This window comes from Oncorhynchus keta, chromosome 4, assembly GCF_023373465.1.
Source record: "Oncorhynchus keta strain PuntledgeMale-10-30-2019 chromosome 4, Oket_V2, whole genome shotgun sequence".
NCBI classification, from domain to species: Eukaryota; Metazoa; Chordata; class Actinopteri; order Salmoniformes; family Salmonidae; genus Oncorhynchus; species Oncorhynchus keta.
In genome coordinates this window covers 16,682,007-16,699,782 of record NC_068424.1, presented here as the reverse complement: position 1 = coordinate 16,699,782, position 17,776 = coordinate 16,682,007, and the positions used below count along the sequence as shown (strand labels likewise).

Here is a 17,776-nt window from a genome sequence, read left to right as displayed (position 1 = left end):
TCCACAGGTTATAAACTGAAAATGACGTCAGCGTTTTCCAAACGTTCTATTTACAAGTAGAGGGGCCCTCTAGCTCTTGAGCCTTCGCGTTATCAGCACGAAGTCAAGGCCAGTCAGTATAAATCAACATTCTAGACAATCTGGAGATGGCCCGTTCCCACCACCTGGAGATTTGTACAACTGAATGAACTAAGGAACAGACCTTCATTGTTACTAAACTCCTGACTACATTATATACAATTGGGAAAGGGAGCAAGAGAGAAAATTCACATGTACAGTACATTATAGCATTTGGACTAGTCAGTTCTGATTGGAATGTATAAATAATTAGTCATTTCAACCATAATTTCCTCTATCAGCCACCCTTCCAGCATTGGGGAACATCACGCGCCCCCCCTGCGTGCACGTGTCTATTTCTGTGGGCACAAGCACTGTGCCCACAGTGAGGAGAGAGGGAGAAGAAACTTGCAGTGAAGGAGAAAAATGTACCCGCCAGCAAGACAGATAAACGAGAGGAGCATGTTGTTGTTTTTTCTCTACTTTCAGCCTGCAGACGTATTACAGACACACATAAAGGAGCCAAACTTGTTATTCAAGTACCGGCACATCATGTATTCAAACAATCATCAGCATGTCAGAGTGAAGTCAAAGCCAACAGGTCAGATCAGTAGACTCACACTGTTAGTAGTTTGACAGATGGAATGTTCTTACTTTTTAATCAAAGTCATTTCCAGGGGGATCATGTGCAGAAGGTATAGTGAAGGTGCTTTAATTTAATATCACAAGATTATTGTGTGCCTGATCTAAAAAATAAAATGTCAATAGCAAAGCCCTTAAATGTGTCGGACCATTATGTCAGCATTCAAGTTTTCAAGATATATATCTTTAAAAATACAGAAATACCGCCGGTATGATGCAAAACGCATCATAGGATGCAAAACGCATCATACCGGCTGTATTTTTGTATTTTGAAATATCTTGAAAACTTGATTGCTGACATACAACATGCAAAACATTTTGGGACTATATCATAATGGACTAATGAAACAACTACCAAAATATAGCTTTTGGGTGGAGTTTTCCTTTAGCCTTGTACAACGCTGTGTGTGTCTTCGTGTTCTAACCCAGTTCCATTACATCAGTAGCAGTGAGGTCACAGTGAGCCAGACTCAGTCCTGCTGTCTGCTCGATTCCACAACTAGCTCTCTCACAGTCTCACATCGAAATTAGACGTTCATCCATGTTTCTCAAATTTCGAAGTGTTTAATTTTTAAGGTTAGGTTTAAATTCAGGCATTACCTCAGAACTCTTAATGTTAGGTATTTGAGTTTGGGATAAGGCTTAAAACAAAAATCTTTAAAACAACTATATCGATGCAACCTTTGGCACCAGAGGCAGATGCTTAAGGCCATCTGCCAACCGAAACCTACTTGCCCTTCCTGTTGCCCCTAGTGGCCAGTTTCCATGTCACCTCCTGACGTCTTCAGACATCGAATACTGACTTGAATCACGGGTGACCCGGCTGCTCCTCCCCAGCCTCTGGAAAAACACAACCCCATCCCATGTCACATACACTCTGCTGGGTCAGTATAAACACCTGGGACACGACACAAACACATTTGCTTTTGCTTTTCATGTATTGTGTATTTTAATGTGTATAGACTCCTTTCCAGTACACGACACACTGACATCACGCACAGATGCGCGCCATCGCCATCTGCGCCCATAGCCTAGATTTACGTTCTTATTACTTCTAAACAAAATAACTTTTTGGGGTTCTCATGCGCTTACAATGATGTTTTGATTATTGCTTGAACAGTTGCTAAGATTATATTTGGTTGTGATCTTTGAAAAATAACTACTTTGGATGCAGCAGATGTTAGCTAGAATGATATGTCATTGACAGGCTGTAGCAAAAGATAGCCTGAGAGCCATTTTACAGGTTGAAGTTAGTGTTTAAAAAAAAAAGGTATAGTGCAGTTGAGGCATCGGCCTCGTTGTGGCAATGTTTGTGAACACAGAAAGGGGTCTATATGGATGTGTAGTTTAATCCGTATATGTTATTTTGATGTATTGTGCTAAACAGGGCTCATCTCAAAATATTACCTTGTTCTCAGCATCATCTCTCTGTCAAAATAAAGGTTAAAAAAAACAAAAAATATATATTTTTTAAAATGATCACACATTAAGTCATCCTAAGATACACTACAGCTCCAGTGAAATGGTTTTGACTATTAAGTACCCATTATCAAGGTTCTCACACTCTTCTCACCTGCTCTTATTCTCTCTTCCTGTCTTCTTCTCACCTGCTCTTATTCTCTCATCCTGTCCTCTTTCTCACCTGCTCTTATTCTCTCATCCTGTCCTCTTCTCACCTGCTCTTATTCTCTCATCCTGTCCCCTTCTCACCTGCTCTTATTCTCTCATCCTGTCCTCTTCTCGCCTGCTCTTATTCTCTCATCCTGTCCTCTTCTCACCTGCTCTTATTCTCTCATCCTGTCCCCTTCTCACCTGCTCTTATTCTCTCATCCTGTCCTCTTCATCACCTGCTCTTATTCTCTCATCCTGTCCTCTTCTCACCTGCTCTTATTCTCTCATCCTGTCCTCTTCTCACCTGCTCTTATTCTCTCATCCTGTCCCCTTCTCACCTGCTCTTATTCTCTCATCCTGTCCTCTTCTCACCTGCTCTTATTCTCTCATCCTGTCCCCTTCTCACCTGCTCTTATTCTCTCATCCTGTCCTCTTCTCACCTGCTCTTATTCTCTCATCCTGTCCTCTTCTCACCTGCTCTTATTCTCTCATCCTGTCCTCTTCTCACCTGCTCTTATTCTCTCATCCTGTCCTCTTCTCACCTGCTCTTATTCTCTCATCCTGTCCCCTTCTCACCTGCTCTTATTCTCTCATCCTGTTCTCTTCATCACCTGCTCTTATTCTCACCTGCTCTTATTCTCACCTGCTCTTATTCTCTCATCCTGTCCCCTTCTCACCTGCTCTTATTCTCTCATCCTGTCCTCTTCTCACCTGCTCTTATTCTCTCATCCTGTCCCCCTCTACCTGCTCTTATTCTCTCATCCTGTCCTCTTCTCACCTGCTCTTATTCTCTCATCCTGTTCTCTGCGGACGGACGTTGACTTCCTGTCAGAGGTTGTGCGTTTCCTGCGGATCTGGTTCATGATGGTGAACCAGCCCGCCCCCTCTGGACATCTGGCCAATCACAAACAGACATGAGCAGACATTTTATCAATCCCACATTGACGGTTTCCACTAGCTTCTATATCCACAAAATACGATTCCACAGCCACAAAATCAAAATTGGCTACAAAAATATGCTTTTTGGTCTTAATTTAAGCTTCGGGTTAGGCATAAGGTTTGCAGTGTGTTTAAGGTTAAGATTAGGGCTATGTTTAAAATCAAACTTACCCCTGTCCCTTACCCTCCTCCCCCCACCCAGCCCTGGAGAGCTACAGGGTGTGCAGGATTTTGTTCCAGCCGGGCTCAAGCACACATACTATCCAGTCAAGTGAGCAATTGAGTCCAGGAGTGATGTATGGCTGTAACCACTGATTATTCAGATGTTCTAATCTCATTCAAAAATATTATTATAACTTAACCATCAGTAGGACATCATCAGTAGGCTATGATATCAATATCTGACCCTGGATCAGTAGGATATCATCAGTAGTCTAGGAGATCAATATCTGACCCTGGATCAGTAGGATATCATCAGTAGGCTAGGAGATCAATATCTGTCCCTGGATCAGTAGGACATCATCAGTAGGCTAGGAGATCAATATCTGACCCTGGATCAGTAGGATATCATCAGTAGGCTAGGAGATCAATATCTGACCCTGGATCAGTAGGATATCATCAGTAGTCTAGGAGATCAATATCTGTCCCTGGATCAGTAGGATATCATCAGTAGGCTAGGAGATCAATATCTGACCCTGGATCATTAGAGCAAAAGCACCATACCTGAGGATCCTTTAGTGCAGCTCAGCAGCTGCCTGTAGTAAGACGGGTACTCATACACACAGATACCATTATCAAATACGCTTTCTGGCGAGAAGAGGAGCAACAATTCTTTATCAATCTGTGTGCCGAATTTAACAGTGAAATCTTAAAAACGCAGTGGCGCTTCCCCAAAGAAACACAAGTTGCGGGCGTCTTGTCTCTTTTATCGTATATTAACAGAGAGGGTTGAATAAGGCTGAGATGTTTGGATTGATAAATGAATATTTTATTAACATTCATATTACAACTTTATTATTATTATATGACTTATTACTCAAAGACTAGGCAATTAGACTACTCAAAGGTAACCTATGATGAATTTATGTAGCCTACATTTGTACATAAAGGCCACATATTTACTTTAGGTAAATATTTCAATTTTTTATTGGTCTTATTGACCAAATGTATCTTTTTTTTTCTTGTTTTTGTTTTTTTGTGCCATACATTAAACATTTAATTTTCATTCAATGCATCACACATGGTCCTGAACTTTCTAATGTACAATAAAGGTACATTCAAAAATCTATCTCTGCATTAAAGGCCAGAATCTATACTTGTGACCAGGAGAATTGATATATCATTTGAATGTGGTTCCAGAGACAAACGGTGCTGTACTTTTGCACAGAGGCCTACATTGGTAAGGAGGATGGAGACTACAACCATTACCAATAAATGGAAATACTCTCTCAGTGAAAGTGTGTGTGAATGTGTGTAGTTATCAGTGTCAGATAATGTTTGGGAAAAGCTGTTGCTCAGCAACTCACTGCCTTCCTGAAGACAAATAATGTATCCAAAACGCTCCAGTCTGGCTTTAGACCCCATCATAGTACTGAGACCACACTGATGAAGGTGGTAAAGTACCTTTTAATGGCGTCAGACCAAGGCTCCGTGTCTCTCCTTGTGCTCCGAGACCTGGTTTTGACACCATCGATCACCACATTCTTTTGGAGAGGTTGGAAACCCGAATTTGTCTATGCGGACAAGTTCTTGCTAGTTCTTATCTGTTGGAAAGATACCAGTTTGTCTCTGTGGATGGTTTGTCCTCTGAAAAATCAATGGTAAGTTTGTGTTCCTCAAGGTTCCGTTTTAGGACCACTTTTGTGTTCAGTATATATGCTATGTCTTAGCGATGGCTATGCAGATGACACACAGCTATACATTTAGAGTAAACATGATGAAGTCCCAGAATTGCCTACCCTGAAAGGCTGTGTTTCTGACATAAGGAAGTGGATGGTGGCAAATGTTGTACTTTTAAACTCAGACAAAACAGAGATGCTAGTTCTAGGTCCCAAGAAACAAAGAGATCTTCTGTTTGATCTGAAAATGTATCTCAAAGGTTTTACAGTCGACTCAAATAAAACAATGAAGGACCTCGGTGTTACTCTGGAGCCTCGCCTGATCTCTCTTTTGACTAATGTAAAAAATATTTCAAGAGCACCTTTATTCCATTGTCATAACATTGCAAAAAATCTGAACCTTTTTGTCTAAAAATGTTGCAGAAAAACTAATCTATGCTTTTCTCACATCGAGATTAGACTACTGCAATGCTCTACTCTCTGTCTACCTGGATAAAGCACTAAATGCATTACAGCTCGTGCTAAATACAGTTGCTGGAATCATGACTAGAACCCCAAAATTAGAACATATTACTTCAGTGCTAGCCTCTCTACACTGGCTTCCTGATTATTATTATTTTTATCCTGGCCTCCTCTTCATCTCGTCGAAACTGGTGAAGATTATCTAACTCCTCCCTAATCTGTCTCTTTGTTTGCTGGGCCTGTGCTCTGGAGACAGTGAAAGGAATGGTAGTTATTATCAGGTAACCCCAGGCATCTACAGTATGTAGAGATCACAGAATTCTCTCCTCACTCAATATCCTTGATGTGAAAAGTGAAAGTCACCCAGTAAAATATTACTTGAGTAAAAGTATTTGGTTTTCAATATACTTAAGTATCAAAATATACATTTAATTGCTAAAATATACTTAAGTATCAAAAGTATAAATCATTTCAAAATCTTTATATTCAGCAAATCAGACAGCACCATTTTCTTGTTTTTTATTTTTACATTTTTAAAATAATTTACAGATAGCCAGGGGCACACTACATCATTTACAAACTAAGCATTTGTGTTTAGTGAGTCCGCCAGATCAAAGGCAGTAGGGATGACAAGGAATGACCATTTTCCTGGCCTGCTAAGTATTCCAAATGTAACTAGTACTTTCGGGTGTCAGGGAAAATGTATGGAGTAAAAAACGTACATTATTTTACTCAGGAATCTAGTGAAGTAAAAGTAATCCAAAATGTAAATAGTAAAGTACAGAGACCCCAAAGAAGGACTTAAGTTGTACTTTAAAGTATTTTTGCTCAAGTACTTTACACCACTGTATTTTTGTTAATCTCTATGAACAACTTCAGTGTTAAATTTAACATATTTAGCCAATTGTAGCTTATGGTCCTGTGCAGCTTCTTCTATTGGTCTGAACTTGTGTTTAAAAAAATTCCGACACACCACACGCTAGCTGTTTATCCTCCAGACAGAATAGTTTCTCACTGTGCAGACTGCAGAACTACTCCAATCCCGTAGGACTTTTTTGGATCGCTAGTTGGATTTATTGGGATCTCTTCTACTAACAGGACATTCTTTCCTTCTCTCTCCAATGTTCCTGCAGACAGGAGGCTGTGACCACGTGGCAGGATGACAGGATCCCTGAAGATGTCATGGGACACAGGACAGGAGCACTCCTCCTTTGGGAGAGTCAGTTTGGGAGGCTTTTTCTCCTCCGGTGGAAGAGGTTCAGAAGCAGTTTCCTCCTAAGGTTGAGGTTTGTTTATCTGATCACTCGTTACCACCTCTGTTATGGCTGAAATAAAAGGTTTCAGTTTTAATATTGGTAATATGAACACCAACATTTCACTTTGTCACACCTGTGTATCACAATGTTAACAATGAGTAGAAATAAATGGAATTACTAACATAATGCGAGTCATTACCTGTTTGGCTTTCGATTTGTAGTCTTTCAGCAAGACTGTTGAACTTCATATTCCTCAGGATCTCTAGTGAGATCCTCACAGCCCCCTCCAGTCCCGAGGCCTCCCTCATCATATCCACAGCCCCCTCCAGTCCCTAGGCCTCCCTCATCATATCCACAGCCCCCTCCAGTCCCTAGGCCTCCCTCATCATATCCACAGCCCCCTCCAGTCCCGAGGCCTCCCTCATATCCACAGCCCCCTCCAGTCCCGAGGCCTCCCTCATCATATCCACAGCCCCCTCCAGTCCCTAGGCCTCCCTCATATCCACAGCCCCCTCCAGTCCCGAGGCCTCCCTCATCATATCCACAGCCCCCTCCAGTCCCTAGGCCTCCCTCATCATATCCACAGCCCCCTCCAGTCCCTAGGCCTCCCTCATCATATCCACAGCCCCCTCCAGTCCATGGGCCTCCCCATTGTATACTCCCTCCCTGCATTCTCTAGCTGTGGGGACAAAAAAAAAATCATCCAGCACACCCTTTTTTCAGGTACTATTGAAATCTCCGTACTGTCTTGTCCTCCTGCTCGGCAATTGTTAATCTAAGCTCTCCATTGGCTCAGACTGAGCTGAATTTCACCCTAAATTGAGTTAGCGGGGAAGTTTACAGGTAAATCATTAGTGTGTTTATACTGTAGCTGTATTTAGGCTTTACAGAAGCTGTGACTCATCCACAATAGGACAGGATCTTCAAAGATGGAAGCCATTTCACAACCCTTTTTATTCTTGCCCCAAGACTGCTTCGATTGGACAGAAACATACCTAAATAGAACATTGAATAATAAAAGGGGCCAATCACATTCCATAGCATATTAAAAAAAACACACTAACAGGCTTTTGTTCCAAATGTCCATTTTATTAGATTCTACTGAAAGCAGTTGACAGCAGAACACACAGCACTATGAAGCCTCTGTTCCCCGTCTGTGGCAGGGCTTATTCAGGAGGGAGCAACGCTTACTGTACAGTCAGATAGAAATATAGCAAGACAGGATTTTCCATCAAATGGAATGAATAGGGACTCGTGTCATCTCAGCTCTATCCATTACATTTCTATCTGTGAGTGTTGTGAGCATTGTGAGTGTTGCTCCCTGTTCAATCAGTCACAGTCCTGCTTTGGGAGACTCATCTTAAAACCACTGACCAGCTACCTTCCCTTAACCCTCCCTGGACGTATCTCAATACTCTACTGTGGCTTCCTCTCCTCATCTATTCTCATTCGTCTGCACTGATCTGAAAAAAAGACAGGTAAGCAGTAGATTTCTAATATGAGTAATCTGCTTCCACCTGCCCCAGTTGTTTATTTATCAGTGCAGATGAGAGAAGACAGGGTGATGAAGCCAGTTTAGACTATTGTGATGCAGCCTCCTCCCTTCCCCCTCCTGGGGCAGGTATTCCTCTTTTTCAACTTGAAAAGGTGTTGATGTATGAAAAAGAGTACGTTGGGCATGTCGTCTGGTTGAGAGGGTGTTGCCATGAAGACACTTCCGGTCTGGTTCCTCAGTCGTCGTCCACCGTGGGGGTGATGGTCACCCCCCTCCTGATCTGGCCCCAGCCAATCAGACTACAGAGAGGGAAGAGAACCAATGAGACACAAAAGTAAGGATGAACAGCCAAACACACAAAATCCAGTGAAAACCCCTCTTCCATCTTACCGCCAATGTTTCTCCACACGACGACTGAGCGCAATCTTCTCTCCGACCTCAGTGCAGACAGGGTTGGTCAGGACGATCTTGGCCAAATCAGCCTTCACTGCACTCACTCTGCCGCCCGTAGACAGACTGCCGATGTTCACCATCAACACCTCGTTCTTAGACAGCTTCTGGACCTGAGGGGAGGAACAAGACAAACACAGGAAAGAAAGCTTGAGTAAATACAGAAAAGACGCACTGCCTGCCTGCCAGCCAGCCGCCTCGCACTGCCTGCCTGCCAGCCAGCCGCCTCGCACTGCCTGCCTGCCAGCCAGCCGCCTCGCACTGCCTGCCTGCCAGCCGCCTCGCACTGCCTGCCTGCCTGCCTGCCCCCTCGCACTGCCTGCCTGCCCCCTCGCACTGTGTCTCAGTAATCTAAAGATGCTTCCTCCTCTAAATTTAATTTTAAAAAATCAGTATAAAAAAAAATCCGGTCCATTTCCATCTACACCAGTTCAACACCAAGCCCAGGGTGCAGTGCTGACCTTGGCAGCCTTCTTGTCTCCTTCAGTGCGGACTCCCAGAAGCCTCCTCAACAAGAAGTAGGAGATTTCCAGCTCTGTAAAGATCTCTGGTAGCGCTCCGACCGCTCCCAGCACCTGACCAACCATACGGTCAGCTCTGCACAGGGTCGGGTCAATCTTAGTGCCAACACCTGGATAGGAAAGAGAACACACACCTTAGTGTTTATACTCATATTAGAAACACACACCTGACCCACCATACAGTCACAACACACACACACACAGGTTCATACCAATGAGTCCCCCGGGTGCCGCATATTGCAGGTCGTTGTGTTCTGCGAACAGAGAGACGATCTTGGAAAAGATGGGTTTACACATTAGCTTCCCCTCATGGTCCTTAGACACAATGCCTGGACGCACCTCCAACTCCTGTCCCACCTGGAGAGACAGATATAAAAGAGGGAGGGAAGTACAGAGGGAGAGAACGGAGAGGAAGAGACAGGAGAGAGAAAAGAGAGGATGAACGAATGGCAGAGGTTAATGAAAAGCAGAGAGCTTCATAAGAACTTTGCACCATTGAACCACTTGCCCATGATGCTTTGAGGCAAAGGGAAGAAGCAGGTGTCCTACCTTGAGCACGCCTTTTAGTATACTGCCTCCAGCCACACCTCCTTTCAGGTCATCCACCTCACAACCCGGCTTGTTGACGTCAAATGACCGGATCACTGAAATATGTAAACGCACGCCACATCAACACATTATTTATTATAAGCATAACAGAGACCGCTGGGTTCAAGTCATCACGTGTGTCTGTTCTTACCGATGAGTCTGGGTTCTGAGGTGAAGTCTCTGATGGGGACAGGGATCTTCTTGACAATGTATTCACACACCACCTCTATGTTGTACTTCAACTGTGCTGAGATAGGAATGATAGGTGCCCCCTCTGCCACAGTACCTACACACACGAGGAGAGAGGTTACACACAGACACACGAGGAGAGAGGTTACACACAAGGAGAGAGGTTACACACAGACACACGGAGGTTACACACTTTTAAGAAGGCAGAGGGGTTAAACAAACAGACATACTTCCCTCAGACAAACACACACAAAGCTTAACAAGAGTGAGCTATTCCAGCCACTGACCCTGTACGAAGGCTAGAATCTGTTCGTACTGCTCCTTGGCCTGGCTCTCCTTGACCAGATCAATCTTGTTCTGAAGGATCAGGATGTGTTTGAGCTTCATGATCTCTATGGCAGCCAGGTGCTCAGAGGTCTGGGGCTGGGGACATGACTCGTTACCCGCTGGAAGAGAGGGATGTGGGTTAAGTTGCCGAGAGCTGATCAGGTGATGGGCAGTGTGATTATTGTTCAATCAGTAATGTCAGGAGTAGGATTATTATACAGTATTGATCAGCAGAAGTGTGTCTTACCAATGAGCAGGAGGGCAGCGTCCATGACAGCTGCTCCGTTCAGCATGGTGGCCATCAGAATATCGTGACCGGGACAGTCCACGAAGGACACATGTCTGACCAGTTTGAAGTTGCCCTTGGTTCCAGGGATGTCTGTAGGGAACTCATCAGGAGTACTGGAGCCACACGACCTGTAGCACTCTGGCCTGGGACAGCTGGGGTCATCCAGCTTATACACCTAGAGCAGGGAGGGGAACCACATAATCTATGCTTTTGGTACTGTACCATTTCCATTCACTCCTTCTACCCATGTCACGCCCCATCCTCATGTGTTGCCAACAGTTACGGGTGCTCCTACGTTATGGGTACTCAACCTTCATTTATTGGACCTAAACAGTGCGTTGTTTACTTACCTTGGCGTTAGCGTAACCTAGCTTAATGGTGATGTTCCTCTCCAGCTCGTTCTTGAAGCGGACAGTGTGAACCCCTGAGATGGCCTTGACCACCGTAGACTTTCCGTGGGCCACATGACCAATGGTGCCTACAGGCCAGGAAAGAACAGAGGGTGTTACTGGAGGTGCTCAGACAGTAGAGATGGGTGTTAGGAATCAACACTCACAGTATAACATTGTCAATAATTAGCCTTTGAATCATTATTTTCCCAATGTCAAATTTGCACATTTAATCAAAGGCTAAAATTGGGAGATCAGGTAAGGGGCAGACTATATATGGCTGAGGTCCCCAGATCTCATGTTCGACAAGACACCAGTTAGACAAAAACATCCTGTGGTGTAAGGCATTAGCATCGAACAGCCCCCACAATATGCAACTTTTCAGTGAAGTTCGGAACCAATACACACAGGCAGTTTGAAAAAGCTAGCCTTTGCTTTCCTAACAGAAATTTGCATCCTGTAGAACAAACTCAAAAACATTCTGCGACACTGTAAAGGCCATGGAGAATAAGAGCAACTCCTCCCAGCTGCCCACTGCACTGAGGCTAGGAAACACTGTCACCACCAATACATCTACGATAATTTCAAAAAGTATTTTTTCTACAGCTGGTCATGCTTTCCACCTGGCTACCCCGGCAAACAGCTCTGCACCCCCAACAGCAACTTGCTCAAGCCTCCCCCACTTCTCCTTCACCCACCTGATGTTCTGAAAGAGCTGCAAAATCTGGACCCCTACAAATCAGTTGGGCTAGACAATCTGGACCCTCTAAAATTATCCGCCACAATTGTTGAAACCCCTATTACTAGCCTGTTCAACCTCTCGTTCGTATCGTCTGAGATCCCTAAAGATTGGAAAGCTGCCGCGGTCATCCCCCTCTTAAAAGGGGGAGACTCCAGACCCAGACTGTTACAGACATATATCTATCCTACCTTTCTAAAGTCTTCGAAAGCCAAGTTAACAAAACAGATCACCAACCATTTCGAATCCCACCGTACCTTCTCCACTATGCAATCAGGTTTCAGAGCTGGTCATGGGTGCACCTCAGCCACGCTCAAGGTCCTAAACGATATCATTACCGCCATCAATAAAAGACAATACTGTGCAGCCATATTCATCAACCTGGCCAGGGCTTGACTCTATCAATCACCGCATTCTTATCTCAAATGACTGCCTCGCCTGGTTCACCAACTACTTCTCTGATAGAGTTCAGTGTGTCAAATCAGAGGGCCTGTTGTCTGGAGCTCTGGCAGTCTCTATGGGGGTGCCACAGGGTTCAATTCTCGGGCCGACTTTTCTCTGTATACAGCAATGATGTCGTTCTTGCTGCTGGTGATTATCTGATCCAACTCTACCATTCTGTATACGTCTGGCCCTTATTTGGACACTGTTAGTCTCCAGACTAGAGGTCGACCGATTAATCAGGGCCGATTTCAAGGTTTCATAACAATCAGAAATCTATTTTTGGGTGCCGATTTTGCAACAACCAAAAAAATGTACACACCTTTATTTAATCTTTATTTAACTAGGCAAGTTGGTTCAGAACACATTCTTACTTTCAACGATGGCCTAGGAACGAGGCAGAACAACAGATTTTTACCTTGTCAGCTCGGGGAACCAATCTTGCAACCTTACAGTTAACTAGTCCAGGTGAAATTGTGTCACTTCTCTTGCGTTCATTGCACACAGTCAGGGTATATGCAACAGTTTGGGTAGCCTGGCTCGTTGCGAACTAATTTGCCAAAATGTTACGTAATTATGACATAACATTGAAGGTTGTGCAATGTAACAGGAATATTTAGACTCATGGATGCCACCCGTTAGATAAAATACGGAACGGAATTTTTGAGGTGATAGTTTCCAGATTTGACCTAAGGCTCGTATTTCTGTGTGTTTATTGTAGTTAAGTCTATGATTTGATAGAGCAGTCTGACTGAGGGGCGGTAGGCAGCAGCAGGCTCGTAATAGTCAAAGGTATATGGTTGAGAGAGAAATAGTCTACGTGTTATAATTCCTGTAATAACTTGCGGCTGAACTTGAAAGGGGTTCCTTCGTTATTTTACAGATCATGTCTTGATCTACTTCCAATAAGGTCTGTGTTTCATGCTTAAACCGCCTCAGCGTTTTGATACCCGTGTAAATCTCACTAGGATAAGGTAACGTTTGTCAACATATTTTCATATATCCACTCTACAAAAAAATGTTTGCTTATATTTAGCCAATATCGATCAGAGTTACCTTGTCCTATGGATATCTACACAGTTATAAAATTGGCAAGCTGGTGTAAGCCTACACGAAACACAGAGCTTATTTTAAGTGAATCTAAAAATATCCTATGGGAAAAAAAATGAACAAAGGAAGCGCTTTTCAGATTTTGCTAGAAGGTGTCATGGGAATTATGACTCGCACTTTGGTAGTCAATTCTTACCATGTCCATTCGTAAAATAGTATTTCCTGCATATAGAAATTAGTTTTTGTTTTCAACAGTCATCACAGGTAACTTAAACTATTTTTATTCAAACAGTTGAGAGTATTTGTCTCTTCAGTATCATTGTCACTTCAGAGCTGTGTGTGTGTGTGCGTTTTACAGATGGCAGAGAAAAGCAGAGCACCAGTGTGGGACTATTACATGGAACTGGCATTTATTTGTGATAAAGATGTAAGCATGGGGTCAGCAATGGCTAAATCAAAAAATAACACCAACCTGTGGAATCACCTTAAGAACACCCATCCAAAAAAACTGACTATCCTACCGATCCGTGACTTCAGCGGTCATTTACAAAATAGCCTACAACACTACTCAGAAAATTGGTTGTAGTCTATCACAGAGCCATCTGTTTTGTAACCAAAGGCCCTCGCTTCATATTCGCCATCAAACCCAATGGCTCCAGGTCATCTATAAGTCTTTGCTAGGTAAAGCCCCTCCATATCTCAGCTCACTGGTCACCATAGCAGCACATGCTCCAGCAGGTATATTTCACTGGTCACGCCCAAAGCCAACTCCTCCTTTGGCTGCCTTTCCTTCCAGTTCTCTGCTGCCAATGACTGGAACGAATTGCAAAAATCACTGAAGCTGGAGACTTATATCTCCCTCACTAACTTTAAGCATCAACTGTCAGAGCAGCTTACTGATCATTGCACATGTAAATAGCCCATCAAACTACCTCATCCTGTTATTTATTGTTTTGTTCCTTTGCATCTCTACTTGCACATCTATCACTCCAGTGTGTTATTGACTGTATGTTTGTTTATCCCATGTGTAACTCTGTGTTTGTGATGCACTGCTTTGCTTTATCTTGGCCAGGTCGCAGTTGTAAATGAGAACTTGTTCTCAGCTGGCCTACCTGGTGAAATAAAAAAAATATCACTGCTGCTATTAGTGTTGTCACCATACCAGTGTCGCAACACTAGAAAGGAAGCAAAGAATAACAAAACATGAAGCAGACTTCATTTCTTGAGGAAAACAATCCTAAAGTTGGTAAAAACAGCCTTGTTGTCACATGTTTATTTTCCAAGCTATAGCACACAATACTGTACAAAGGTATCACGACAATGCCCCATTTCCCCTCAGGAGACTGAAAATATTAGTTCTACAGCATCGAGAGCATCCTGACCGGTTGCATCACCACCTGGTATGGCCACTGCTTGGCATCCGACCGTAAGGCGCTACAGAGGGTAGTGCGTATGGCCCAGTAAATCACTGGATTTTTATTTTATTGTGTTATTTTTTTACACTTTAGTTTATTTTGTAAATATTTTCTTAAAAGTGCATTGTTGGTTAAGAGCTTGTAAGTAAGCATTTCACGGTAAGATCTACTAGACCTGTTGCATTCGGCACATAACATTTAAATGACCATAGAGTGGAGTCTGCTTAGTGTTTACTTTTTTTGCCAAGGAAATTCTGGTATCACAATACTGGTATCATGACAACACTAGCTGCTATAGGGGACTGGTTCACTCACCAATGTTGATGGTGGCCTGTCTGCTGATGATCTCTTGGGAGAGAGGGGTCAGGATGGACACATCCTGTTGAGAAAACACACACAGGTCAATTAATTAAAGGCATGGTACTTAATCTGGAGTGGGCTAAATAACAATGAGAGATGTAGCCATGAGAAATAAGGAATGGATGATTAATTTTGTGAGCTAAGACATTGTGAAGCAGACAGAGGACCGTTTGTATTATAACCTGAAAGGGTAATACATTCTGCATTAGTAAACGGGACCTGGCAAAGGCTGCGAGTTTAGCCAACTTGACCACGTACTCTGTTAATGTGACCATCAGGTGCAGATGGTACAATGATAACATCCACAGCAATAATATCGTCACATTTTACAGCTAAACATATTTGAATTCCCGCGTATCTTAGTTTTTTTTAAAGTGTTGATTATAGGTCGTTCATACAAATGAATGGGCTGTTCAGATGTGCTGCTGCGACATTTCCTGTGCAGTCAGGGAAGATGATGTACAGAACAGCTGTTATAATTCAACAGACAAATGCACATAAACAACGACAAATAGACCTGTAGGTCTAGAAAGCTAATGTTTCTGTATTTGAAAGAGGAAACTGCCTTTACTCATTAGGCGGGGATGAAAATGGACAATCCACACGCTGACAACCAAGCTAACGTTAGGTAGTTACTGTTAGCATGTGCCGGTAGAACAGCCACTTTCCCGGTGCCCGCAACAACATAATGATTCACATTTTTTTCTGGTGACTTTTAGGGAACCAAACCATCACTATCCTTATCATCACTGTTGAAAAGATAAACACTCACCAGCGAATTTAAATCTTGTTTGGAAAGATGAGGCTGACCCAGCGTTATTCCAGACTCGTCACCCGCCATCTTGAACATAAAAGGAATTTCCGTATGCTGTGGAGATTGCCTGAATGATTTAACACTGAATTATACGCAGTAAGAGTTTCTTATTGTATGATCACTAGTAAAATTCTGCAGTTATCAACAATCAGCTGTTTTATCATGTGTCCTCTTGAATTTTACTATCGATATGTATTATTTCGTTTTTCTTTGATGAATGAATAAAAAGAAAAGGGTCCTACAAGGGATGATGCAATATTCTAATTCACACGCAATTCAATGTCCCTCTTACACAATATCCACTGTTGCGGTTGACAGCTACTGTGAATAACTGTATACAATTCATTCAGTTTCTTCATTGTGCTTTTGTTTGATGTATTCCTCCATCACAAAATAAAATAGAAAGAAATTCAGATACCTGGGTCCGTCCTTTCTTGACGACGTCATTCATAATGTGTCCATTTGTAGTTTTTTCATAGGGTCCGCCCTGGTACAATTATAAATTCTCTCGCTCGCTTTGCCAATCCATAGTTTCTCATTCTCCATATCCCTTCAATCCTTCACCTGCATATAGGGAAAGGCTAAATATTTTTAACATCTTCATCCCCCCTAGGCCATTATGTTTTGCTCTAGCTGTCAATGGGGCTGTACTGTATTTTTTTTCCCACCTTTATTTGACCAGGTAGGCCAGTTGAGAACAAGTTCTCATTTACAACTGCGACCTGGCCAAGATAAAGCAAAGCAGTGCTGCACAAACAACGATATTCTAAATCAGAACCGTGCAGAGTAGTGATGCTAGACGGGCGGGCGGGTGCGGGCAGCGATTGGTTGAAGAGCATGCATTTAGTTTTACTAGCGTTTCAGAGCAGTTGGATGCCACGGAAGGGGTGTTATATAAAAGGAAGATAGATATGACCCTTTTCACACTATCATGCTGTTCTGAACTATACTGGCTAGGTTTAATTTGTATTTTTACATTTTCCTTTCCACCATATATCTGTAACAAACTAATATACATTATATCCTTGTTTCCATAATCTGTGATCGATGCATATGTATGACCAGACCAGAACAGTAGGTTACAGCTCTGCTCAGTAGTGTACAGTTTTCAATTTTGTTCCCCACCTGTAAATGTATCTGGGGACAGATTCATAAACACTGCCCTATTGTAGACAAGAATGTCTACCATGCAGTGATTCAATTGCCTTTATTGTTATTTTAATGACCTGACTACATCATAAGGGAACAATTGTCCAGACAGAGCATTGAGTTTACAGTTTATTAACCCAACTTCACAGAGGCTACTATTCGACCGTAGCCCACGACAAATAAATGAAGGATACCCTATAAAACAACCGTGACCTTCTCATGTGAAGGCCAGACGTAAGGGAGAGAACAATGGCTACCCCCCCCCCCACAACCACGCCACGCCACTCTGCCAACCATCAGGATGCCCGGCATCAGAACATTCCAGGCATTCCCGTGATTGGCAGATAGCGACCCCGCGAGCACTGGGTACTGGTAGGTACAACACAACCAAGTAATAGTCTAACACATAACACACAGCTGTCTGTGTGGGTTGCTACATTATTATGGAAGATGGGGTGTGAGCATGCTACTTGCTATTGCCTCTGCCAAGAGGCCTCTGAACCTAGATCAATGACTGCACTCTTTCCAAGTTTCATGTTTTTTTTAATCTCATGTGCACACGTACAGTGAACTGCCTTTCTTGCAAGCTCTAAACCCAACAATGCAGTTATCAATAATTATGTAATTGAACAAATAACAAGGTAGAACAAAAACACAAGAAATAAGAAGAATAGAGTAAGAAAGCATACTCTATACATGGTCAGTCAGTTCTAGTACCATATTTACAATGTGCAGGGATACTGGAGTGTTAGAGG

General features: G+C 43.0%; 1 protein-coding gene across 1 annotated transcript; it reads right to left on the bottom strand.

The window, feature by feature from the left end:
* Nucleotides 1-7,873: 7,873 nt before the first annotated feature.
* Nucleotides 7,874-15,918, bottom strand: LOC118369860 (eukaryotic translation initiation factor 2 subunit 3-like). Its single transcript, XM_035754630.2, has 11 exons — nucleotides 15,831-15,918; nucleotides 15,014-15,077; nucleotides 11,015-11,142; nucleotides 10,623-10,839; nucleotides 10,336-10,494; nucleotides 10,011-10,145; nucleotides 9,821-9,915; nucleotides 9,484-9,628; nucleotides 9,212-9,381; nucleotides 8,691-8,863; nucleotides 7,874-8,599 (listed from the first exon to the last, which is right to left on the bottom strand). The coding sequence occupies exons 1-11, from the start codon at nucleotides 15,906-15,908 to the stop codon at nucleotides 8,536-8,538; spliced, it is 1,428 nt and encodes a 475-aa protein (XP_035610523.2). The 5' UTR covers nucleotides 15,909-15,918; the 3' UTR covers nucleotides 7,874-8,535.
* Between the last annotated feature and the right edge of the window lie 1,858 nt (nucleotides 15,919-17,776).